This window comes from Onychomys torridus, chromosome 4, assembly GCF_903995425.1.
Source record: "Onychomys torridus chromosome 4, mOncTor1.1, whole genome shotgun sequence".
NCBI classification, from domain to species: Eukaryota; Metazoa; Chordata; class Mammalia; order Rodentia; family Cricetidae; genus Onychomys; species Onychomys torridus.
In genome coordinates this window covers 13,431,674-13,458,214 of record NC_050446.1, presented here as the reverse complement: position 1 = coordinate 13,458,214, position 26,541 = coordinate 13,431,674, and the positions used below count along the sequence as shown (strand labels likewise).

The window sequence follows — 26,541 nt, the reverse complement described above, 5'->3', positions numbered from 1 at the left end:
CAGCTTCCCTGCGAGGCTCCTACAATAGCTTTACAGGGCCTGAAGGCCACGGTTGTTGCCAATGTTGCTCAGGTGGGTATGTGCTACAGACAAGTGAGTCTAGGGTGCTCTTTTGAATTCTGGGGTACCCCCTTAAATTACAAAGCCCCTGACAGTGGCAGAGGGGGGCTTCTTTTCTTTCTGATGGACCCCCAGGGCCAAGGCTCTGCATGCTGTTGGCATGCCCTACTCTGTGAAGGTTCCACCAGGGGGAGCTCTGGGGAAGAAGTGAGTTTAGGGGTTGGCTGTGTCTCCCTTCTGACCCATCCTCTGCCTTATCCTCAGCCTCATTTCTGCTAAGAGTTAGCTGTTAAGGGAGGGCTCAGAGAATGACTGGCTTGGACCCTCTGGCCTGGATGAGAGGACCTTCCTGATAGCCCTTGATAACCCTCAGTCACTGGCCGGTCATGGTACAGGGAGGGCTCTGGACAGAATCCCAGTCCTCTGCCCAAGGGGAATGATCTTTCCTGGCAGACTGCATGTCATGGGCAGAGAAGCTCAGCCTCTTGGAGTAGGAGCAGATGAAAACCTGTGAATAGCCACACAGTACCTGGGCATTACCAATGACAGAAAAAGACCAGGGAGTAGCAGGGTGCATCCACAGGACATACACTGAGCACTCGAGTACTCTTGTGGGACCCCCTACAATTGGGCACAACTCTTGGGTTGACTGGGCTCCCATTCATTTGCAGGAGAAAAGGCTCCACTACTATGTCCAGGCCTTTGAGGAGACTAAAGCGCCTGGACTCTGCCACCCTCTCATTCATGCATCTGACAGGAAGCTCCTGGTCTCCTCAGCCATGTCGGTACCCCAGCAGGTCACAGGATACATGTCCCTGAGCACTTAACTGTAACCCAGAAAAAACTAGGTTGGCCCCCAGCTGAGATCACCACATGCAGAGAATGACCCTGCCTTAATCCCTAACTCCCCTCAAAAGACAATTAGGAGCCCCCAGAATTCAGCACCACCTAAAGCCAGGACTGTGGGACCCAGTGAGATTCCTCATGAGGGCCTAGCAGCCACAGCGGTTGATGGTAGGAAGGATGATAAGCACAAGAGTGCTTAGATTGTGGTTCCTCTGCCCCCAGGGGAGGCACACACATGTAATCCCAATGTTTCAGAGATGGAGAATAGCAAAACCTGGGCTCACTAGACAGCCAGTCTAGCCTGCGTGGCAAGTTCCAGCCAGTGAGAGACTCTGTCTCAAAAAACAAGGTGGGGGTGTCTGGGGAATATTATTCTCCGAGGATGTCTTCTGGCCTGTACACACTCACACACACACACACACACACACACACACACACACACACACTCTACCAAAAAATGTTACATCACAGTTCCAGGTCTTGACAGCCACACATGTCTGACAGATACCACAATATCCCTCATCAACAAGCATCCCACCAAGCAGGGGTGTCTAGGTGTTGAAGTCCAGAAGGTTCCACTGGACAACGCTGCTTGTATATACTAATGGCTGGGATTGAGGGCCCCCCTCTTGTTGCTGTTCCTGAGACCTACCAACATTCTGCTCAGGGAATGGCAAACGAGGATGAGGGGTCAGACAGGGTACCCCCCTTGTAAGGAGAGGGCCAGACCCTTAGAGGAGATGGCCATCTTGTCGTGATCAGGAATTGCTCTCGACTCCCACACAACAGCAGACCCTGCCTAGTCAGTCTGGAGGAGGAGAGCATATAAACCCAACAGAGGATGGGCAGAGCCCAGAGCATTCTGGGAATCTCACTGACTGGAGTACACTCTCTGTAGAGAGATAGGGCTTTCCTCTGGTTAAATGCTCCTTCTCAAATTTATGTAGACATTTAGTAGCCATGGTAACAGGGTTAGGAGGTAAGGCTTCTAAACAGTGAGGCCTTATCGCTAAAGTGGGAGAGCCTTACCACTAAAGCCAGGCATGGACTTGTCATAAAGGAGGGCTGGTTTGTCAGTGTAGTGCATTAGGTGTTTGCCCTCAGTGCCATCTCCAGTACCTCATAAACAGGGTCTGATGGCACATACCTGTAATCCCATCTCTTGGGGAACAGAAGCAGGTGAACCAGAAGTTCAAGGTCATCCTTGGCTACATAGTGGGTTAAATAAAGGCCATCCTTGGATACATAATGGGTTAAATAAAGGCCATCCTTGGATACATAATGGGTTAAATAAAGGCCATCCTTGGATACATAGTGGGTTAAATAAAGGCCATCCTTGGATACATAGTGGGTTAAATAAAGGCCATCCTTGGATACATAATGGGTTAAATAAAGGCCATCCTTGGATACATAGTGGATTAAATAAAGGCTATCCTTGGATACATAGTGGGTTAAATAAAGGCTACCCTTGGATACATAGTGGATTAAATAAAGGCTATCCTTGGCTACACAGAGGGGTAAATAAAGGCTATCCTTGGATACATAGTGGGGTAAATAAAGGCTCCCCTGTTTCAAAAGAAAAAAATGAACACAAATGCGAGGGCCTCTCTCTGTGGCCTTCTGCTGTGTGGGGGGGTAGCAGGAGCCCCAGTCAGTGCTCTTAACTTCCCACTTTCTGAACTGTGAGCCCACACACCCCTGCTCATCATAAGTTCAGGCTGTTAGATAGCTCTCAGAAACAGGTTGGAGACCCACGTGATGTTAATATTGTCAACTTGGCAGGGACGAGCCTCTCAGCAAATCTGTGGGGTTTGTCCAGAGTAGGTTAGCTGAGGTGAGAAAACCCACTTGACTGTGAGTCATAACACCCATGGGCTCAGGTTCTGGACCGAGCACCAGCATCCATTATCTCTGCTTCCTGACTGTGGATGCTATGTGACCAGCTGCCTCCAGCTCCTGCCGCCTGGCTTTCCACCTTTGAAAACCTTTCCTTCCTTGGGTTTAATTCTAGTCAGGGATTTTTGTCACAACAACAAGGCAAGTAACTGAAAAATTAACCAGGGCCTTTGTGGGCCGAGGGTCTCCACAAATGTACTTCCTGCCCCTCTTGGCCCAGAATTCTCACCTGCTGTCTCCTGGTACCCCTAAAATGCAGGCTTTCCTGGGATTGAGGCTGAGCTCTGATCAATGTCAGGTACGATGTCATGCTCAGTCAGTGTGGCCTCCTAAGTGCTGGGCTTACAGGGTATCTTACTACCATACTCAAAACAAGTAATAAGACCATGGGCCACTGAGGTTTTTTGGTCATCCGGGAACCTAGGAGAGTTGGCAGCTCTTGACTGAAGCCCCCAGATATCTTATTCTAGGGGAGAAATCTCCTGGAGCCAGAGACCAGGAGCCCCTACCTGCTGGTTCTCACATGGTGTAGAACTGATAGCCCCTCACTACCCCCCCCCACACACACACTTCTCAGCTCACACATAAGTGCTGACTGACACCTACCAGGTATGTCTATGGCTCTGAGCCCAGTCTGGGACATTCCCTACCCACTCTGCTGGATCTACCCTGGAGGGAAAGCTGGACCTTTCTCAGGCCATAATGCCTATCCTGCAATCCCCTGGGGCTACTCTGTCTGGTTGAGGGATCTGGGCAGAGCTAAGGGTCACATTTACTTTTAATGTTTCTAAAAGCCAGGCATGATCACTTTTGTTGTTGCTGTTTGGTTTGGTTTCATTGTGCAGTATTGGGGATTGAACCCACAGCCTCATACATGCTAGGCGAGCACTTTATGTTTGAGCTATATCCCCAGCACTGTTTCCTGTGTGTGTGTGTGTGTGTGTGTGTGTGTGTGTGTGTGTGTGTGTTTATTTTTGTGTGTGCTTTGTTGTTATTTGTTTGTAGGTCTCACTATGTATCCCAGGCTGGCCTGGAACTCTGTATTATCCAGGCTAGCCTTACATTTGTGATCCTCTTCCCTTGGCCTCCTAAGTGCTGGGCTTACAGGGTATCTTACTACCATACTCAAAACCTGTTTTCTGAGGGAAATAAGCAAATAGTAATGAAACAGTGAACAGAATTCCAGGTTTGTTCAAACCTGGCACCCATGTCCTTGCCATGCTGGGCAGGAACGCTCCCACTGCAGCCTACAGACCACTAGCAGGATGCACCCTTAGGGCAGGCAGGCTCCCCCAGGGATTCTGTGGCTTCTGTGGTCAGCAAGAGAATACCTCATACCCCTTCCAGGTGCCAGCTCTTCCGCCCTGAGTTTCCTTAGCTGAAACCTAGGAACAAGGACACTTAAGTACCAAAGACAAGGTAGAACCTGGGCTGACAGACATAAGGAAGGAAAGAAGGGTGACACTCCTGGGCTGCAGGGGTGTCACTATTCTAGAGACCAGCGATGGCGTACATCATGACAGGCACAATAGGAGCAGAGTAGGCGGTGGGGGCTGGAGAGCCTCAAAATACTTTAATACTGACATGTGGCTGCCAACCACATAGAAAAAGGTCTCTACCCTGCAAGACCAAGCTCAAGCTAGGCAGTGGAAGAGGCCCATGGGAGGCCCCCCTGGCCACCCGACCAGCCAGCCCAGGGCCAATCTGCAGGCTCGCCCTTACCGCAGCTCTGGGTGGTCCAGGGCGTTACCAAGCCTGCCTTTTTGGCTTCTGGTATCTCCTCCTGCCAAAGGGAGCCACAGGTGGGGTCTGGTGCAGCTGGCAGCCCAAGTGAGCTAGAAGACAATGGGTATACGATGAGTGAAGTCGGGATCAGGACAGGAAAGGATGAGTGCAAGAACCCTAACTCAGCAGGAATCTCTGCTCCTGTGTTAAGGTCTGGCTCCATCAGCCAAGAATGATCACAGTGTGTGTGTGTGTGTGTGTGTGTGTGTGTGTGTGTGTGTAGCAGCCTAGCCAGGGTGCAATGTTAGCTCTATCACCAGCAGCTCTGCAGGTGGAACACAGCCCAGTGTGCTAATGTAGCTACCCTGTTCATCCCTGTTGCCAATAAGGACACTACCCACAAGGTTATGTGTGATGGGGTGACACCTCACAATCCCACCTCATGACTAGCACTGTGGCTCTGCGCTATAGCTGTGCCTGTGAGGTAGAGCTGGGCCATCAGGGGAGTTGGTATATAGTCATGACTAAGGACTCTCTACTCTGCCTGCTCTCCAGGCAGCTGCCATCCCTCAGATGGGTAAGGCTTTGACCTTTACCCAGGTCAAAGCAGCCACAGTGGGCAGCAAGCTGCCTGGTCCAGGTGGGTATGCAGCAGCTGCAGGGATTAGAAGGCGCTGAAGTACAGAGGATGAGTATGTAAATTAGCTGGTGTGGGCAGTGAACACAGCCTCAGCTCACTCTACCTTCTCCCCAAGGCACCATCTGTCCCTGGCACATAGTGACCCGGACTCCACCTGAACCACCAAATATGACACCCATGCCTGCGTCCAGCAGCCCCCGGGGCCCGCAGGTCTCTTTCTCAAGCCTCCTTCAGGTCAGTCACCCAACCACTGCCTGGAGTAAAGGTCTTTCTGAACATATGGACATACGTTAAGGCTGCAAGGCACTATGGGAACATAGACATAGAAAGAGTTTCCAGAAAGCAGAAGCAATGGGGTGGGGTTAACTGTGAAGATAGTGGGACTAAGTCCCATGGACAGCTGGCTTGAACCCCTAGTGTCCTGAACTGTGAGAAGATGGTGACAGGCTGGGCACCCCATCACCAAGTGCTGTGGGGTTGAGGAGAGGGTCCTGCCCAGACTCAGCCTGAGTGTTGACTCCCACACAATAGGAGGTCCAGGCCCTAGATGGTGCACCTGAGGGAAACAGAAGGAAAACCACAAGCCTGGAACAAGAAGGCTGATTTTGATCCTCAAAAGTTAAATGGCAGGGCCACCTGGCTGTGGCCTGCTACCTAGTGAGAACAGCAAGCCTCCCCCCTGCTCTCCCAGAACCCCCATCTTTCTGGGAAATAGAAGCTGAGAATGATTCCGGCCTCTTCTGGTCTTCCTGGCTATTGGGTTTGTTTGTACTGGTCCTGCAGAACTCTGTGACCAACACGGGTGTGCTCATCTAGGGCAGGAACACAGTGAGAAGATGGCTCAGGTGTGTCCAACCTTCAGCCCACAGACGACATGAGCCCCAGGAGAGCTATGAACGCATCCAACACAAAAACAGTGTATTCCAGAATTTAAAGAACTCTAATGGGGGTTCTCAGTGTGAGCTACATAGATGATAAAGTGGCCCAGAGACTAACAAGTTGGATACCCCTGGAGAGGAAGCCACAGCCCCTGTAGCTTTGCCAGGAATGTCAGCACCAGGACCTTATGCACCTGAGTCTGGGGCTTTGGGGGTCACCTTGCCTATAAGAACCTGGGATACTGAAATTAAGCCTCCAAAAATTCTCAAACAGTCCATGGAGTTGTCGCATTAGCTGAGGAAAATCTCAGCACAATGCTGCCGCCTACTGGCCATTATGAGTCAATGACAACACAGGCCTTATCCGGGAAACACCAACTCCATCAAGAGGTTCTTAGAGGACGGGTGGGTTTCCTAGTGAGGAGTCAGGTGAGGCATCTGGAAAGAGGTGTCCCAGCTCCAGGAGGAGCAGGGTTAGGGGTTGGGGGGATCACATGGCCCTTTGCTGTAGAGGGTGCACTTGACAACCTCTACTGGGGAGGAGAGGAAGTATGAGCTTCAAGGTAAACAGTGCTGAGATTTGTCATAAACACCCTCCTCAGGGTTGGGCCAGAAGTGGAGAAGCATCCACACTTTGGCTTCCATGCCACACCTATCTTAACCACGGCCTCCTTCACAGTCTGTTCTCCCTGCTCTGAGTATGTGGCATCTGCTCTCAGCCCTGGCCATTCACAACCTCTTCTTGTATGAGAGGGGCTATCCTCTAAGACAACTAACCAGCTGCCAAGTGGAAGACAACTCAGGCTGCGGTTAGCAGGATAACCTGTGCCTGGGGACCAAGCTGAGGTCAGAGGTTATTCTGGTGAAACTCTGTCAAGCACAGACACGGGGCCAGCTGAGCCCCTGTAGCAGGGGCCTCCCAGCCTCGTCCACTTTTCTGACCAGAACTCCACAGAGAGGCTGGACAGGCTGGAGTTCCCTGCCTAGGGTGCTGCAGTGTAAGGATGGCCAAGTGAGAAGGACGGGTGTTGGTCCCTCTGGTGGGTGGCACATGGCATAGCGAAGGAGGAGGCGTGGGGGGGGGGGGTGTTGGGGACCACATAGCTTCTCATGCTGGCAGCGGCCTTGGATAAGGCCCAGGTGAGAGAACAGTAGGCAGGTGAGGCAGGGGGATGTTTTGGGAGGCAGAGGAAGTTTTCAGGAGAGTTGGCCAAACATACTTCCAAGTTCTGGAAAGGACAGAAACCACAGCTGCAGACAAAGGAAGCCATTAGCTTTCTGGAGGGCAATTGCTGAGGGTCAGGTGCAGAGTTCCCAGGACAAAAGCCTCCTGGGCCATGCCCAACCTTGGATCCAGTGGATGCCGCTAAGGGCTGAGCGTGGCGGGGGCAGAATGGGCCCTTGTGCACACAGGGAGGAAACAGTAGGAGATGGGTGTGAGGGTCACAAACACTACAGAAGGGACATCATAAGCTCCTGTGTGGACTGCACTGGGAAAAGACAGAGGCCAGGCAGGACTGAGGACAAAGGCCAGAAGAAGGGACAGGGGCAAGTGCTGAGAACTCCTGGGACAGTGAACCCAGACAGACTAATGAACCCCGTGTCAAAGTCCTCAGAGACACAACCTGTGTCACTTTCTGCCCAGCCCGATGCACCCAGACTCCCGGCTGTGGGCCCTGGGCTAAAACGAGGACCCCTGGCAGGGGATGTGAGAGGCAGAGCCACAGCACAGCAAACCCGACTCACCTCCTCATGCAGGCGCTGAGGGTCTGGAGGGTAGCCATCTCTCTCTGCAGCTTCTTCTCTAGCTCCCGGTGTTTCTCCTCTATAACACCTTTGGAAAGGGCCCCATGACTTGATGAGCCAGCCGAGCAAGGCTGAGTGTGAGGGATGACCTGAGACACTGAGGCAGGGGTGCTGGATACAGGACCTGCAGAGCATGGAAGCCTCGCTGGCCTTCTTGCCCCTTGGGAAGGCAGGGCAGATAGGCAGCAGGCTTTGGGAAGAACCTCACCCTTCCCCCAACATGGGATGAGACAACCATGGCCTGTGCTATGTATCACTCAGGGAGCATCAGTTATTGTCTGGGCAATTCCAGACAGGAAATGTGGGGCCCTGTTGCTCCCAGCCCAAGGATCACCCAACAGGCATGACACCCACTGCCCAGTCCCACCTTGGAGCTGGTTCTCAACATGGGCCCCCAGGTTCAAGCTCTGCGGCTCCCAGCTGGGACTCCATGGCAGCATCTCACCATCCTGGAAGTAGGTGCTGGGGAGAAGGGGCTTGGCCTGCATGTCCACCCAGTCCTGGGGAGTTCCTCTGCTCCCATCAGACACTAAGCTTTTGAGACTAGGGACGGCAGGTGCTGCGCTGAGGCCCACGGGCAGCATGTCCGGAGCCAGGTCACCAGCTGTGTCCGGGAACGTCGTCGACTTGTGCAGCTTGGTGGTTAGGATGTCGATACGCTGCTTGAGGACATCGGCCATGGTCTCCAGTGCCTGCAGCCGGGCCTGCTTGTACTGGAAGTGCAGGAGGCCCGATGGGCCCAGATGCTCAGTGTCCTGGGGATCCAGGTAGATGCAGAACCCCCCGGGTGGGTCCTGGAGCTTCATGGGGTCAGGGGAGGAAGCAGTTGAGGGTAGAAGAGGGACACCACTCACGCCTTCTGGGGGGTATCCAATGTCCTGGGTGTCAGCACGGTTCCATGGTTTGTTCAAACACAGACAGAAGCTGCAGGGAGAGAAGAGTGGTTGGACACTCAGCCTGGGCAACATGGTGTTGAACTGTGTGTGCAAAATGCGCGTGTGTGAAGCAAGGAGCATCTGGGACAGAGTCAGGGTTTACCACAGACCAGAGGTCAAGGCTAGGACATCACATATCAGACCACATGTGGCTCAACAGAACCAGGACCAGGTGTGGGTGAGGTATAGGCACATGCTGGCAGGAATGTCAGATGCCGCAGTCCCTGGGAAATGGCTTGGTGAGTCTTCACATAGCAAACACCAAATTAACACAATCGCCAGCGTGTCTACTTCTGGGTAAAAGTATCAGAGGCGGGTGCGAGCAGACGTCTGCACACCGTGCCCACAGCGGCAATGCTCCCAACAGACAAGGCAAAACAACAAACAAACAAGGTCCAAGGACAGATGATGGATCGGCAACACAATGCCCATCCACACAATGAGATGCTTCTCACTTTAGGTAAGAAGAGAGAATGGTCCCTGCTACACCAGGGATGAGCCTCAGAGACATCAAGCTGAAGGACATCGGTCACAATAGGGCCAGGTCTGACAGGATTCCACATCTCTGAGTTCACCTAGGCCATCAGCTCCAGAGAGACAGTGGGTGCCAGGGACTGTCAGGGGCTTCAGGGTTGGTGTTAAGGGGACAGAGGATCCATTTGGAAAGAGGAGAACGTTCCGAGGATGGACGGTGGTGATGACTGCAGAGTAATACAAATTGATGTGCACTGCTTTTTGGCTGTGCACCTCAAAACATTAAGCCAGGCCTGGTGGTGTATGTCTGCAACCTCAGCACTCCCAGAGCCTCAAGTAGGAGGACTGTGAATTTAAAACTGCACAGTGAGACCCTCACCTAAAAAGTAGAACAAATGCTGCTGTGATGTTGCATGCCCTTAGTCCTTCCCAGCATTTGGGAAGCGGAGGCTGGAGTATCTCTATGTGTTCTAGGCCAGCCAGATCTACACAATGAGACCCTGTCTCCAAAAACAAATAACAATAATAAAAGAAAAAAGCTAATCAAAACAAACAAAAAAAGAAGTTAGGTGGTAACACAGGCCTGAAAACAAACAAACAAAAAGCCAGTTTCTTAGGAGCCTGAGGCAGGAAGATCCTAAGTTCAATGCCTGCGGCAACTTAACAAGACCCTGTCTCAAAATAAAAGACTGCTTTGGCTTGTTTGTTGTTTTGTTTTAAAGGCTGGGAGGGGGTAAATAGCTTTAATTCCAGCACACAGGAGACCAAGGCAGGTGGGTCTTTGTGAGTTTGAGGCCAGCCAGGGCATAGTAAGTCCCTGCCCTAGGCAAATACATAAACAAAAGCCAGGGTGTCGCTCAGTGGTAGAAGGCTTGCCTAGCAGGTGTAAAGCTCAGGGTTCAATTCCCAACACAGAAGACAAGAGGAGGGCCGTGAGACGCCAGCGGGAAGAAGCCGATCAACTGGGCTATCGTTGAAGTTATTCTAATGCCCTAAATAATAACATACTGTAAAACACCGAAAGTTTATAAGAAAGGATGGTGAATGTGTTTTATCATACAGAAATGATAAATGTTTGGAGATGAATGCATTTAACCTAATTTAAATATCACGCAATGTGTGCATGTATCAAAATACCACATGTACCCCATTCGTCCATATGTACAATTTTTATGTTTTTATGTATCAGTTAAGGATAAACTTAAAACAAAATCCAGATGGATTGAGGATTTAAAAAAAAATGGTTATCGTTGTAAATGTTATGCTATGTATATTTTAGCACAGTTTTAAAAAGTGGGACTGAAAAAGGGCCAGGATGCAGTAAAGGGAGGCGGTGATGGGGACACCCTCTCTAATGCTGTAGGAAGCTGGGGGAGCCATGCAGGCTGCTGAAGGCTATCCATGGGTGTGGTAACTGCTTGGACCTGAGTCCTCTCTTTGGAGCTAGAGACTACTTTAGAAGTTCACAGATACAGGCATCTAGGCTGCCCTGCAGACATGTTATCTCGGGATACAGCCAGGGAAAGGGAGTCAGAAGAAAGGAGGGTGTTGGGGAGAGGAGTCAAGAGGAGGAGGAAGAAGAGGAGGAGTGTCCATCCATCTGACTAAAGGTAAATACAGAGGGGTAGGAGCAGGCACCAAGGAGGTCAGCTCCAAGTTCCTCCCAACACTAAAGCCAAAAACATACCTGCAACGTCCCTAGTGCGCCTAGGGCAGGATGTTTCTGGAAGAAACCTCCTAATTGGCACAAGAAGCTGCCAATCACTTGTGCCTCCTCCTCCTCCCCCCCCCCTCCTCCTCCTCCTTCCCCTCCTCCTCCTCCTCCCCTTCCTGTGTTGGCCATGAGTACCTTAGTAGGTGGCCAGAATGAAGCCAGGCCAGGGAGTGGCTGGCAAGATCCCGAGGTGGAGGAGGGGGAGAGCTTTCTTGTTTTGGTGGTGAGGGGGCAGGGATGGGGTGGAGGGAGAGAAGCGGGGAGGGAAGGAGGAAGGCAGGAAGGGAGGAATCAGTTCCCACACATTGCTGGTGGAGGTGGAAAGTGCTGAAGCCTCTGTGGCAACAGCTTGCAAGTTCCTCAAAGAACCCCACAGAGAAACACAGTGAACACAAACCCCACAGATGCCCCTGGAGTGGGCCTCTGGGTTCCCAGCCTGCTGTGATGGGTGCATGTGGGGCACTTGGGACAGGAGGTAATGGATTAGGAGCTAGACACTCAGGTGAAATCCTCTCCCAGGAATTCGGTGTCAATCATAACCCCAAATGTTGAAATCCTGAAAGAGTAAATTCCTCCAAGTCTAAAATCCTGATCCTGAAATATTAAAATTCTGAATGTTGAAATCCAAACCCCGGAAGCTCATGCCCTAAAATCCTCAGTTCCCAGGGGGTAAAAGCCTGCATGAGAGGGTGGCAAGCTGGGCATTGTGGCTAGGATCCACCTCTCTGTATGGCCTTGGCTCCTGCATCCTGAAGAATGCCTAGAATCCTGGGGACATGTTTGTGCCTGCAAGGGGTTCTCCAAAGACCAGTATTGGGAGACCCTCAGAGGAAGTGAATGGGAGCATGGGCTCCAAGAAGTGAGGCCCTAACAGAAAAGCAGCAGCTTCCCACCATGACTCAAGACTTCCAAACACAGTCCAAGGACAGGATGGGACCATCTCTCAGATATGGTCTGTATGCACTGTCCACAGTCCGTCCATCCGTGGCCTCAGTCCTCAGTCACAACCCCTTTGGATTTTGCTTTTAGTCTATTTTTTGGTTCTTTCCCCACATTTGACTTGTCAGTGGTGTCTTTCATTTGTACTTCATCTTCACATCTCACAGGGCTGGAGGTGTAAATCCCGTAAAGACTTCTAGAGAGTTCTAATTAATCATTTCTTGGCACTTTGGCCAGTGTGGCTTGGGAAAGAGCACTCTCACACACTGACTTTGGTTGCACGAAATGTGCACCCAGGAAACACCGAAGCCCCCTTGGCCCCGTGACATGTCCTTTCCAGATGCCTGCTTTGGTCAAAGATTAAATTGTTGGAACCCTCTCTTTGGGTGGCATCTCTCCTTGGAGGACAGCTGGGTACCCGACGGAAGAGATGGTGCCATCTCCTACCAAGAGTGATCTGTCTGCTCAGAACTGCCATGAAGTCACCGTGAAGGCCCCAGGTAACGCGGACACAGGTACTTATGTCCTGCTTCTCCATTTTATGTATATAGTGGCCTCTGAGGTGTTCTGTTATATGTTTCTGTCTCTCAGGTAAATCTCCCTTTGAAATGTCAGTATGTCTCTTAAAATTTTTAATTTTTTGTGTGTCTCCAGAATTTAAATCTTTCATGGCTGTACTTTTCAATGTTAGACATTTGTTTTCCTTTGGGGATTTCAGAATCTAGGGTTGTGCTGTTCTAGACTGTTGTACGGCACAAAGCCCAGGGCTATCCTCAGGAGAAATAAAGGCAGAAGTTCAAAGGAATGCATGCACACCCATGACCCCAGTAGCGTCATTGTGTCATGGTCGTTTTGAGTAGTTGAAAGTGGGAACCACCTGAGTCCACAAGCAATGGATAAAGGAAAGGTGGAGAGACCCTGGTGTTCTGGCAGGTCACAAAAGGAGAAGCCTTGTTTACAGCTTTCCAACAGGGAGCAAGGGAAGGACACCCCATCTCAGGATACCACTGACAGGAAGTGTCAAAAGCTGCCTTCTGAGGGCTGGGGTAAGGGGATTGGGGGGTGAGAGAGGAGGGGGAGGGGAGGGGAGGAGGGGTGAGGTGAGAGGAGGAGGGGCAGGGGTGGAGAGAGTATGAGTGGGGTGAGTGGAGTGGGGTGAGGTGAGGGGAGTATGAGTGGGGTGAGTGGAGTAGGAGTGGGGTGAGGGGAGCAGGGGCGGGGGTGGGGAGAGAATGGGTGGAATGGGGGGGAGTAGGGCTCAGGGATGCCGAGGCAGAGGGGACATTTGCACACCACCATGCTCCCATCCTGTGCTCCCATCCTGTGCTCCCATCCTGTGCATTTAAAACAGGGCAGGAGGGAGCAGGCAGTATACCTCAGTGGGTAAAGGCTCCTGCCACATAAGCCTGGCAGCCTGCGTTCAATCCTTGGAAACCTGTGAAGGTGGCAGGAGAGAGCCACCTCCACCAAGTTAACCTCTGACCTCCACAGGCATGCTATATGGCATGCTCCCCACCTCCATACACACAGTAATAGCTAAATACATTTATATATTAAAAATAGGTTCTTCTGGCCAACACTCAGAGGCAGAGGCAGGTGGATCTCTGTGAGTTAGAGGCCAGCCTGGTCTACAGAGGAAGAAGTTTCAGGACAACCAGGGAAACCCTATCTTGGGGGGGAAAAAAAGAAAGGAAGGAAGGAAGAAGGAAGGAAAGAAGAAGAAATAAGCATTAAAAAAAAAAAAAAAGGTGGGCTGGAGAGATGGCTCAGTAGTTAAGAGCACTGGCTGCTCTTCCAAAGGACCTGGGTTCCATTCCCAGCACCCACATGGCAGCTCACAACTGTCTGTAACTCCAGTTCTAGGATCCAACATCCTCACACACATATACATGTGGGCAAAACACCAATGCACATTTTTTAAAAAATGAATTAAAAAAAACGGAAAAAAAAAAAAAAAAGGTTCCAGCACTTAGGAGGCAGAGTGAGGCAGATCTCTGTAAGTTCAAGGCCAGTCTGGTCCGGACAATCAGAGCTTTTACACAGAGAAAACCTATCTTGAAAAACAAACAAACAAAAGGTTGTTCTGGAGAGAGAGCTTAGTCAGTAATATGTCTACCATATAAGCATGGATTTAAGCTCTCAGAATCCACATTTTTTAAAAAAAAAAATCCAGATATAGTGGTACATTGATTATTATCCCAATGCTAGAAAGGCAGAGGCAGAAGAATTCCTGGAGCTCACTGGCCGACCAGCCTACCCTAATCAGCAAGACACAGGTACCAGACCCTGTCTCAAATACCAAAGGTGGATATCCCCTGAGAACCAATATCTGAGGTCAACCTTTGGCCTATACACACACATACACACATAAACATGTGAAACTGTATACACACAAAGTACATTTACATGCCTGCACACACATGTACACAAATGGGTCGTTTATATTCACAGTGACTTTCTCACCTCAGCAAAACACAGTAGTGTCTCTGCTCTATAAAGCACTGGGGTTGCCATGGCCAGTAGAAGGAAAGTCCCCAAGGAGCCACACATGTCCAGAGCACCCCAGAGTTCATCCTCCACCTCCCACTGCTCCACTCTGAGATCCCTGTATTTGTGCCCAGGAAGAGCATTCCTGCCCTCCCCACCCACCTGTCTGGAGCCTCTTGGTCCCCAAGCAGCATGCCAGATGTCACCTTGCTCCACTTCCTCAGTGGTGACCCCAGACTCCCAGGGGCTTCCAGACCCTAAAGCAGAGAGGACACATTAAGACCCAGAGCCTCATTTCAGTTCAGAGTTTGGGCTCCAGCCCCTACCTAGGACTTCAGCCCAGGCTCTCAGAGCATTTCAAAGAATTAGGGGTGAAGAGGCAAATAGGTCCCTCCAGCCTCATCTACCTATGGAGACAGTGTGCAGGAACTCCCCCAAACAACCAAACAGGAACCAAGGTCAGCTAGAAATATTCCCCAACATTGCCACCACCCCAGCCAGGAACAAGATGCCCCATACCTAACCTCTTCTCCCTGGCATGGGCTCTGTTTCAGGTAAATGCCTGCAAGCTGCCAAGAGCCAATGCTATCTCACCCCCCTGGGCCCAGTGGCACCTAGCCACCCACCTGTTGATGGGCAGTAGGCAGGCAGGGGTAGCAAAGAACCTCAGTCTCAAAGGCTTGGCTAAGCCCCCTGTCACCCATCCAGCACATACCCCAGATTGTACGGAGCTGGGAACAAAGGTAACGATGCCGGGGCTCCTCTGGGAGACCACAGGGACGGCCTTGCCAAGGATGGCCTCTCTCTGCTTCCGATATACCTCCTGTAGCCTCTGGTTCCTCAGCTCCAGCGTGTGTGCAGCCAAGGCCTTCTGCTCCATGGCCTGCTGCCGACGGGCCCGGGCCTTCTGACGCATGAAGTCACGCAAGGACTCAGAGCTATGTGGTTGGCCCAGACACTGCAGTGGCCTCGGGCAGGGTGGGCTCTCCTGTGTGTTCTGCTCCTTTGCTGGTTTGCTCTGAGGGAAGCCCTGGTCAGTCTCCGGCCAAGCTAGCTTGACTTCTGAGAGAGGAGGGACAACACATTCGCCCTTGCTGTGGAGACTGGATCTCTGCACAGAAGAACTATTCCAGGGCTGCTGGAGAGCAGGGTGTGGCCTAGCCACAGAGCTCCATGGACTGGACCCAGGCACCTCCCAGTCTTTGCAAGCTGTGTGAGTCCTCTGTGAACAAGCCTGGCCAGCCAGAGCACTCCAGGGTCGCTGTGAGAAAGGGTTTGGCTTTTTAGTAGGGCGCCCAGACCTCTGGAAGGAGGTATCCTGTCCCTGAGCTTCCCAGGCCCTCTGTGGACAGGTCTGCCAAGCCAGGGCACTCCAGGGCCGCTGTGAGAAGGAGCTTGGCTTTTCTGGGGTGCTTCCAGGCCCCTGGAAGGAGGTGTCTTGCCCCTGTGCTGTCCAGGCCCTCTGTGGACAAGACTCCTGCTCAGCCACTGCTTCTATCCAGTGTTGCTGGCTGTGTAAGTTTCTAGCCCTATCCAAGGAAGGGCATGTTCCTTCAGGCGCAGCCCAAGCACTCTTTGAGAAGGAGCCCCGCATGTCCCAGGTGCTTTGGGGCCCCTGCTGCCTCTTCCCTGCTGGGTTCTGTGTCTTTGATGACAAGAGCTTCCTTGCGGTCTTGGGGCGCCTGGCAAGCTCCAGACCAGCCTGGATTTGCCGGCGCAGGTCTTGGAGGATCTCCATGGCACCTTGGATAGTTGCTGACTGATCATGGATAGCCAGGCTGGGTGTGTGCTCAGAAACCTGCTGGTCACGGTGGGCACGGGTAGGCTTAGGCAACCAGGTGTGGGCAGGTGAGTCCCCAACAGCTCCTGCTTTCTTGCCGGAGCCTGCAAAGACAGGCAATGAAGGAGTGTTGGGGTCTGTGGGCTGGAGGAAAGAACAGACCTGCTCCTCCATTCAGGGGGCATCATGGGGTGACTAGGGAGGCCCGGGCTTGGCCCCACAAATCCCCTCTCAGCCTCAGCCCTCATGATCAGCACACAAAGAAGGGCAGGTGCTGCTTTTGAGTGAACAACCTGCTCCACATGTGTTGATGGGGCACACATGGAGAGGCGGCAGGTGTCCACCACGGGAGTGGCCATTCCCTTCATCTGCTCTCTTCACAAAAGCCCAAGTAGTACCTCTGCTCCCAAAGCTGAGAAGAGCCTTACCCTTGGGTTTGTAAAAGTAGCTATCCCTGAATTTCCATCTCTGAGGGAAATGTCAAGAGGCTACTGCCCTCGGGGCAGCACAGGAATCTCCTCTGTGCCCACCCAACAATGCCACAGCAAAACACACCAGGCCAAGGCTGAGGCATGAGGTACCTAATTCCGCAGCAGGGGCCTTGCTCTGGAACCGGGAGAGGGCAGGAGGGGGCCCAAGCAACCGCCTCACCAGGGCTTGTCCTTTCCTCCAGGCGTACACACCAGTCAACTCAGAATCTTAAATAGAAAACACACAGCCGGACCGTGGCCCTCAGACCACTGGCAAGGATTCATACCACTTCTGGAGACAATTTGGAATACTGGGCAAGGGCTCACAGGGAAACCCCTCACATCCAAACCCCTGTGGGAACAAAGCCAGATGATTAGTCACGAGCAAGCCTGGGTGAGGTGCTTTTCAGAGTGACTGATGGTGAACCCCCGGGATCCTGCTCAATAAGAGGGTGATAAAAACTCTGCTAACAGCTCTACCTGAGAACCACTCCACACCAGCCCAGGCACACAGCCCGGTCAACCAGAAACAAACGCAAGGCCGCAGCCTCAGGTGACACCTGCAGCTGGTCACTCAGTCAGGGGCTCATGCCAGCGCCACAACAGCAGCAAGGCCATGACCACACACCTCAGCTGACAGACTGATATGCTCTGAAGCTGGTCAGTCACAGCAGTGGGACCAGGATCAGAGATGGCTTTAGGCCTCCTTAGTGGTACAGGAATAAATGACCAGCACAGCTGAGCTTCCCTTAACAGACACTGTCCTATGATAAACAGGATTATTCAAGGTTTTACTTCATAATCTCAGATCGCATCCGCCAATGCCAACACTAGCTGGCTGTCACCACAAACCCAGTCACAGGGCCCCACAGAGACAGGAAGCAGGCCTTTCACCCACACTCATACACCTAGTCCCTCATGCTCACAAGGCTCATTCTTACACACACTCACAAGCTATAGCGCTCAGTTTCACACAGACTCACATACACACAGGTTCATATGCTCTGTGGAAGCCTATGTAAGAAAACTGTGAACTTGCTGTAAACTATGGATGTTGCAGAGCACAGAATGTTCTTCCTTGCCTTCAATCCCAGCATTCGGGAGGCAGAGGCAGGTAGAGCTCTGTGAGTTTGAGGCCAGCCTGGTTTACAGAATGAGTTCCAGGACAGCCAGGGCTACACAGAAAAACCCTGTCTCAAAAAAAAAAAAACAGAATAAAAAAAAAAAAAAACAGAATAAAAAAACCCCACAGACAAACAAAACAACAACAACAAAGGAATGTCCTTTCTTCGGAGATAATGTGAACATGCCAGGGTACTCCCGTCATGCCCCTGCTTTCAAGTGCATTCACTTATCATAGTTTACCCAATTCTTTCTAGAAGGCCACCTTGTGGGACAAACATTCCACACTCTGCCCCATCACAGTAAGTTCACAGTTTTCTTACACAGCCTGCCACATGCTCACACACAGTCACACATCCACATGTTCACATGCTTACACACACTCACACATTCACACAGGTTCACAGCTCACATATATCCACATACTCACATGTCCACATGCTCACACACAGGCTCACATGCTCATTCACATTAGCATACATGCTTACATATTCACACATGCTCATAGACTCACAAATGTGCACTCACTCATTCACATACATGATCACACACTCAAATGCACAAGCAACCATATATGCATGCTCTGTGCACTCACATGTGTGCAATGCACATCTACACACAGGCTCTCACACACACATGCTCACAGACATAGACATACTACTGTGGGTCTAGCCAGCTCTGAAAAATTCAGACCACACCTGGTGTGTTCCTAATTATTGCACCCACGCTCCTGCTCAAGGTGACACTCTCTGAGGCTTGGGATCACATCTCCATGTGGACTCAGCCAGGACTTGCCCTGTTTCCTAAGGGTAGCACATCACAGCTCAGACTCTCCAGAGCACTGACCCCTGAGGGCAGACTACCATACTCCTCCCTCCACTGACCTGACAGTCTTCCATAGTTTAGAAACTATGTCATTGGGGACTGGGAGATGGCTCGGCAGGAAAGAGCTCTGGCTGCTCTTCCAGAGTCCTGGCTTTGATCCCGGCACCCACATGGCAGCTCACTAATTGCAGTTCTCAAGAAGCTGACACTCTCTTCTGGCCTTCTCAGTCACCAGGCATGCAGGTAGTGCACAGATGCACACATAAGCAGAATACTCATACACATAAAATTTAAAAATAATACTTCTAAAATTTAAAAACATCTAGAAAAGTAGTTAAATCATGATTCTTGTGAAATATTCACCTATCCAGGCCAAAGAAAAACAAAGCCCTGTATTACACAGACTGAGTGATCTCTTCAGACCGAAAGAACTTTGCCGAGATGAGCTCTTCCGAGTCACTCAATTCTCCAGGCCTGAAACGACCTTTCCTGGGCAGAGGATGGGCTGCACCTAGCCACACCCTCCATGGGGACAAGGCTTCCAGGCCATGCTTTCTCTAGGGCCCAGCTTCTTAAACTGTAGGTCTTGATCCTATATGGGGCTGCATACTCTCAGACACAGACATACCACTCTGGGTCCAGTCAGCTCTGCAAAACTGACAATGTGGGGGTAGAAAAAATGGCAACAGTAAAAGGTTTCTAAACACACAGCATCTGTGGTAGTTTGAATGCAACTGTCCCTATAAGAGCATAGGGAGGAGCACTATTCAGAGGTGTGGCTTTGTTGGAGGAAGTATGTCACTGTGGGGGTGGGTGTCATGGAATATTATAAAGATGTGTTACATTTGTTTATGCTGTGGAGCATTTGTTTTAATGATGCAAAGATGTGCTGCATTCTTTTATGTTGCATTTGTTTATCTCTGTGAAGCTGTGTTACTGTGCCTGTCTAAAACACCTGATTGGTCTAATAAAGAGGTGAATGACCAATAGCTTGGCAGGGAAGGCTAGGCGGGGCTGGTGGGCAGAGAGAATAAATAGGAGGAGAAATCTAGGAGCAAGAGAAGGAGCAAGAAAAGATGGGGCCAGCCACCCAGACACACAGCCAGACACAGAATAAGAAGGGAAGAAAAGATACACAGAAACAGAGAAAGGGAAAAGCCTAGAGGTAAAAGAAGACAGGATAATTTAAGAAAAGCTGGCTAGAAACAAACCAAGCTAAGGCCAGGCATTCATAAGAAAGAATAAGACTCCATGTGTATTTATTTGGGAACTGGCTGGTAGGCCCCTCAAAAACAACCAACAACAGGTGGGCTTTGAGTTTCCCTATACTCAAGCCATGCATAGTGTGACAGTTCACTTCCTGCTGAGTACAGATCAAGATGGAGAAATCTGAGCTCTTTCCCCAGCTCCATGTCTGCTGCATGCTACTGTGTCCCACCATGATGATAATAGGCTAAACCTTTGAGACTGTAAGCCACCCCAATTAAATATTTTCCTTTATAAGAGTTGCTGTGAGATGGGCAGTGGTGGCGCACACCTTTAATCTCAGCACTTGGGAGGCAGAGGCAGGTGGATCTCTGTGAGTCAGAGGCCAGCCTGGGCTACAGAGTGAGATCTAGGACAGGCACAGAGAAACCCTGTCTCAAAAAAAAAAAAAAAAAAAAAAAGAGTTGGTGTCTCTTCATGGTCTCTTCTTAGGTCTCTTCAACCTAAGACAGAAGTTGGTACCAAGGACTGGAGTATTGCTGTAATAGCTTTTGATTGCTGACCATGCTTTTGTTTGAATGAATATGAACCTTGGGACTGTGGATTAGAAAAGCAGTGGAATGCTTTAAGTACTGCTTAATGGGCCATTCTAGAAGGAGCATGGAAGACAGTGGTGCTCAGTGTGATTTGATGTACTGTGGGGGCCTGGCTCAAGAGGCTTCAGAAGAGAAGAATTTTAGTATGTTGCCTAGAGATCATTCTTGCAGTATTTTATAAGGCTCATATCCACAAGGCTCATTCTTATACATTCACAAACTGTAATGCTTAGTTTCACACAGACTCACATACACTCACAGGTTCACAAGCTCTGTGGAAGCCTATGTAAAAAAGCTGTGAACTTACTGTAAACTATGGATGTGGCAGAGCACATCCATATAGCACACTCAGAGCATATAATTACAGTACACTTTTGCCCTTGCCCGAAAAGTCTGCCTGAGGCTAAAGTGAAGAGTTTTGGATGAATGGCATTGGCTAAGGGAATCTCAAAACAGCCTAGTATAGACTCTGTTGTGTGGTTATTAGTGGTAACTCCAATGAAGATTTATAATGAAAAGGAGCAAGCTGAGTAAAGAAAAATACAAAATATACAGATTGAGAAAAGGGGCACCAGGAAGTGGAATAGAACTAAATCCTGTTTTCTAGGAGACAAACAGATTAAGAAATGGAATAAAGGGAGTGGTGACCTCAGGGCAAGATCCAACTCAGCTAAGTTTCCAACTTGTGAAAAGGAATTAAAGAAAAGCTAAGAGCCAGGTGTGGTGGTGCACACCTTTAATCCTAGCACTCAGAAGGCAGAGAAAGCTGGTTGGATCTCTTTGTTTGAGGCCAGCCTGGTCAATAGATCGAGTTCAAGGACAGTCAAGCTTAGACAGTGAAGGAAACCATGGAAAACAGAAAGCTGGAGAAGAAGTAGTTGAACAAGGGGACCGTGTTCCAGCCTAAGCAAGCAACAAAGCCACGTGATTCCGGCTTTAGAGTCAAGGATAGACAGTGGCTCACAGCTGCCTGTTCCCAAGGATCAGCCACCCTCTTCTGTTCCAGAGTCACCAGGCATGTATATGGTGCACATACTTTCATGCAAGTAAAACACTCATTGTAAAATAAACTTTAAAAAAAACCCTGGTAAGTGGACTTTGACTAGGGATTAGGACAGAATTTCCAACAGTTTCTAAAACAGCCCTAAACATACTCCTGGAACATATTATGTAGAAAATCAATCAACTCTGAAAAACCTTGAGGATGCTTTTGCATCCTGCAGTATCAAATATTCAGGAAAGATTTAATCCTTTATGCAAAATATGCAAATAAATAATCACAGGTATCCCATTAGTATGCAAATGTGCTTTTGTTTTAATAGATGGTTGCATAACTAAACAGAGACAGTTCAAGACATTCTTGCTGCAGAACAGGACACCAGGCCAAGGAAGGTTAACCCTGGGGCCTCATAGGCCCAGACCTGGGGCTAATCCCAGCTGCTGTTCCTCAGCTATGGCTATAGGGCGAGTGCCTACACTTTTCCATCTGTAAGAGGTGAATGTGTCTAACAGTGCCTCTCAACAGGGCCAAGGATGGCCACTGCCTTCACAGCAGGCGGGAACATGAGCAGAATTCTGCAGTCTCAGGGTGAGGTTGTTGGCTGGGCTGGCCACATCCAGGTTTCAGTAGGGAGGGGGATGGTTGAGCTCCCCAAGAAGGCATCTCAGTCCTGCCCTTCAGTGTTGTACTCACCTGGTCATGCGCGCGTGCGCGTGCGCTCTCTCCCTCCCTCTCTCTCTCCCTCTGCCAGGCACTGGGCCAGAGGCCCCACATAGCGAGGGCAGCCCCCACTGGTTTCTCTAGCAGTCATCCAGCCTGCCCATTAGCCCACCAGAGGAGCCCTGGTCGATAAATGGGTCCTGATGGGCACATTTTTTTCTTCTGCTGAGCAGTTTAATGACAATTAATTTTTTTGCGGGAGGATTTTTAATCTGTGGAAATGGATGGAGTCCCCAAGTGCCCTGTCAAAGCTCTAGACCGACCTAATCTATGATAAAAAATGCAAAGCGAGGTGATATAATCTGAAATTAAATATCGGGCTTCATTTTCCTTTGGCCCGGATGGATGAATATTTTATAACTATTGTGATTTAATTTTTTGTTAACTACAGCAAATTTCTAATTCATCCAATTCCCAAGTCCTGTGGCTCTGACCCCTGAACCCAAACTCATCTCTCCTTAGCCCAGCTGTGGCTTCGACACTGACAGAAACTAATGGTCACTACCATCAGGGTGACATGGTGACTACGGTGATGAATGCAGCCCGTGGCACGCCCTCTGACCCCATGTCAGCCAGACGGCGGGTCATTTTTCAAGCAAGCCATTAAAACGAAACAACAAAAAGCCGGGGACGAGGGAGATGATCATGCAGAAGACGGTTGCATTTACGCACTTTCAGGGGACCTTCCGGAACCTTCTTGGAGTTTCAGTGTCTCTTACTCTTGGGTTCCAAAGGTGCCCTTCTCACCCTGTGTCGTCTCTGGCCAGCTGGAGGGCTTGTGTTCACCCTCTGCTAAGCACTCAATGGGCTAGGCAGAGGCTCATTATTCTATAAGACAGAGCTTTGCTTGGGAGCAGAGGAAGCAGGATACTGAGTAGAAATGGAGAGTATACACAGAGCACATACCACCCATGCTGGTGGGTCCAGAATGGTGACCTCGTGGGGATGGGAGGACTGAGACAGGGCAGAGGCAGCTCAAAAAGTACTCCCAGGCCCTATGTGGCCTTTGTACTTAGCCCTGCCAAACTGACCTCAACCCCAGTGGTAGTGATCCCCCTACTTGGGAAGTCTTAATGGTATTGCTGTAGCAGAAGGCCTCAACAAGGGCCCAGGCATGGTCTCAAAATACACCTGGCTCTCCAGCAGGAAGCATAGGCCTGGAGCTAGATGGGTCAGGCAGGGCCTATGTAGCCCTGAGCAGGCTGCCAAACCTCCCTGGGCCTCAGTTTCCACATCTACAAAATGGGAGCCAACCTACCTCGCTCTCAGCACATCTCAAAGACTTCCTAGACCCTTCTTGACTCCTAACAATCTCAAAACATATCTGGCCTTTCTTTGGGGTTCATGGATCCAGCTAGATGGAGGGGGGTCTTCTGTTCACCCCCACAAGCCGTAGAGGTAGCACGCTGGCCGGAAGCCTGGGTGTCTATAAGGATCCAAGCTCAGGAAAGGGGGTGTCCTAGTTAGAAGCCCATCAGGCCCAGCTGCTGCCCACAGGGTCACTGACTAGCTCCCCTGAGGACCTGCCATAAAATTGACATCCACATAGGCCAAGTGGGGCACTTGCAGGCAGCTCACAGAGTCCCATCACACATGCCTCCACCTAGAATCCTGGATCCCAAATCAGGGAAGGCACGCCCTCTTCCAGGCTACCTGCTTGGAAGGGCAGCACAGGGTCAACACACCTCAGACAAGAGGAAAGGCTCGGCTTCCACCTTCCCCCGTCTTTCCAGCATGTTACTGCTCTGAAGAGCAGTGGGCTGATAACATTTGGAGTGTGGCCCAACGGCTTCATGTCATTCCAGTCTGCAGAGCTTACAGAACAGCTCCCTCACTTGGGGAGTTGCAGACTCCCGCTTCACAGCAAGGAATCCTCGGACCCAAGGCCCCCAAGCCTCCTTGCATGTGGCCGAGCAGGCAGCCAGTGTCCCCAGTACTGCAGCGAGAGCTTGTGTCACCCTCACCACCTGGAATCACAGACTCGGTGGTCCCAAGGAGCAAACCTCACCTCTGCCTTTGGCAGTTCTGCTGGGGACAGATGACTTTGGGATCTCTCTTTTGTAAGAACCACTTCTGATCCTTTTGATGTTTGTCCTTGGAACTGAGAGAGGGGAGGGGGAGAGAGGGAGGGGAAACCTTAATCAGACAACCTGCAAGTAGGCAACATGTTCACCTTGACACTAGGGCCTGGGTTCATGTTTGCTGAGTGAACAAATGAGTGAATGAGCCAAGCCCCAAGGGAATCCAGGTATAGCATCTTTGCCCTGGACATGACTCCTACCAGGGAAGGAGGACAGAAGCTGGAATTGACTGACAGACATGGTAATGTCACTCTGGTGGAGGAGAGACCCTTCAAAGCCCCACAGCAAGTTCAGTGGCCAACTAGGGTAGACTCATTCATTTGGGAGGCTGAAGCAGGAGGATGAGTCCAAGGCCAACCCAAGCCCTGTGTGAGATCCTGTCTAAACAGGAAAGAGGAAGAAGAGAAGCAGGAGAAGGACGTGGAGTGGTGGGGGAGGGAAACCTGTCCTGTGGGATCCCTGTCATGTGACATGCCCAGCATCATCAGCTCTACAGAGATAGGAAGCAGAATAGGTACAAGGCTTTCCTGCATATCCAGCTTCCAGAGGAAGAGGGAAGGAAAATGTGACAGTCAAGAGCTGGGGACCAGGGGGCCTGGGAGGGCTGTGACTTCTGCATTCTGAACTTGACCTGTAGCCCAGTAGCCACATTCATAGTATGGAAGAAAAGATGGCTTATCACCGGGCGGCAGTGGCGCACACCTTTAATCCCAGCACTCGAGAGGCAGAGGCAGGTCCTGTCTGAGCTGTCCATCAACCAGCTTGGGACCCCGTCTACATCTGCCATTGACTCACAACCACAAGGCGGGGCAAGCCCTACTACGCCTGTGGCTGTGTCTGCAGTCCAATGGGTGCCATCTGGAGTACTGACCAGCCTATACCCTAGCTGGCTACCACCTATGCCCCTTCCCCTCCACCCCCTCCCTTACATCTGCAAAACCTTCTAAGTGTCTATACAGCATGAGTCTAACATGCAGCCTAACCAGCAGCCCCTGAGCCCAACATCCTCAGACAGGGTTGAGGCTCCTACCACCTCTCCATTATTGTTGATCAGAAGTGTGAGCAAAACCATAGCTGCCATGATCCAAAAGTCTTCTGACGCACGCCCCATCTTTCAGCACCCCAGGCAAGGTCTTCTTGAGAAATGCCTTCCATCATCAAAATGGGATAACAAGCCTCAGGGCTGGCAGGGATCTAGAGGTATGGTTAAGAATGAGGCTGGCCTATAAGGCTGTGGGAAGGGCCTGGGACAGTCTCTGCTTTACATCCCTACCTTGACTCCTTCACTTGAGAGGCAGAGAATCAGAACCCAGGCTCCTAAGAATGGCAGGATGTCTCCAAATCCCTGCATGACCCCTTTCCAGCCAGGATCCTTTCTGACCATAAGTGTCCTTATTAGTCTCAGGGTCCAATCTAGAGCTACTCACCTGAAGTATGGTGCTGGGGAGTCCTTGAGAGCTCCTGTCTCAGGCTGAGAGGTACCCTGTCTTTGCTTCTGTGTTCAGTGGCACGAAGAATGCCTGACCCTGGAGACACATGGAAAGAAGAGAGCAGAGTGAAATCATTTCCAGAAGAGAGTTCCAGTTTAGAGCCACTGAAAGCCTTTAAACTGTTCCTCTTGCTCCATACCTCAGGCCAAAAAACACATCCCACAAGGTCATCTGGACACATTACCATTGTGACTAGCTAAGAAGTCACACATCATTCTCATCAAAGCCAGCACAAACATCTTGCCCTGGAAGCTTTCTCGGGCCAACTATGAGCAGAGCCATCTCACGGGCAAACTTCATCTTTTTGTTTGTTTGTTTTTTGTTTGTTTTTCAAGACAGGGTTTCTCTGTGCAGTTTTGGTCCTGTCCTGGTCTGTAGACCAGGCTGGCCTTGAACTCACAGAGATCTGCCTGGCTCTGCTTCCCGAGTGCTGGGACTAAAGGCGTGCACCACTGCTGCCCAGCAAATTTCTTCATTTTTATACAGTCTAGGATCCAAGCCCATGAAATGGTGCCACCCATAGTGGGCACCTCAATTAATATAATCCTGGGGCCAACAAGATGATTCAGGGGGTAAAACCACATGGCCATATAAGTTTGGTAACCTGAGTTTAATCATGTAACCCTCATAAAGATGGAAGGAGAGAGCCAATGTCACAAAGCTGCCCTCTGACCTTCACATACCTGCCATGACACGTATGCCCATCACACACATACATGATGCACACACACAGGATTATTTTTTAAGTTCATCTCCCATAAGCCTATTGCCCAGGTGATTCTATATCTCATCAAGTTGACAAGTGAGATTAGTTCATCCCATGGGGTTAAGGGGGCCTTTGGCATAAGCTC

The 26,541-nt window shown here is 50.6% G+C and overlaps 1 protein-coding gene across 1 annotated transcript in view; it reads right to left on the bottom strand.

The window, feature by feature from the left end:
• Nucleotides 1-26,541, bottom strand: part of Ccdc187 (coiled-coil domain containing 187) — a 51,580-nt gene that overhangs the window by 18,862 nt on the left and 6,177 nt on the right. Inside the window, exons 3-10 of the mRNA XM_036183521.1 lie at nucleotides 25,628-25,726; nucleotides 23,939-24,055; nucleotides 16,762-16,878; nucleotides 15,116-16,284; nucleotides 14,563-14,657; nucleotides 8,219-8,775; nucleotides 7,792-7,975; nucleotides 4,525-4,637 (exon numbers count right to left, since the gene is read on the bottom strand). Of these exons, the coding sequence (XP_036039414.1) occupies nucleotides 4,525-4,637; nucleotides 7,792-7,975; nucleotides 8,219-8,775; nucleotides 14,563-14,657; nucleotides 15,116-16,284; nucleotides 16,762-16,878; nucleotides 23,939-24,055; nucleotides 25,628-25,726 (2,451 nt within the window). The remainder of the gene's footprint in view (nucleotides 1-4,524; nucleotides 4,638-7,791; nucleotides 7,976-8,218; nucleotides 8,776-14,562; nucleotides 14,658-15,115; nucleotides 16,285-16,761; nucleotides 16,879-23,938; nucleotides 24,056-25,627; nucleotides 25,727-26,541) is intronic.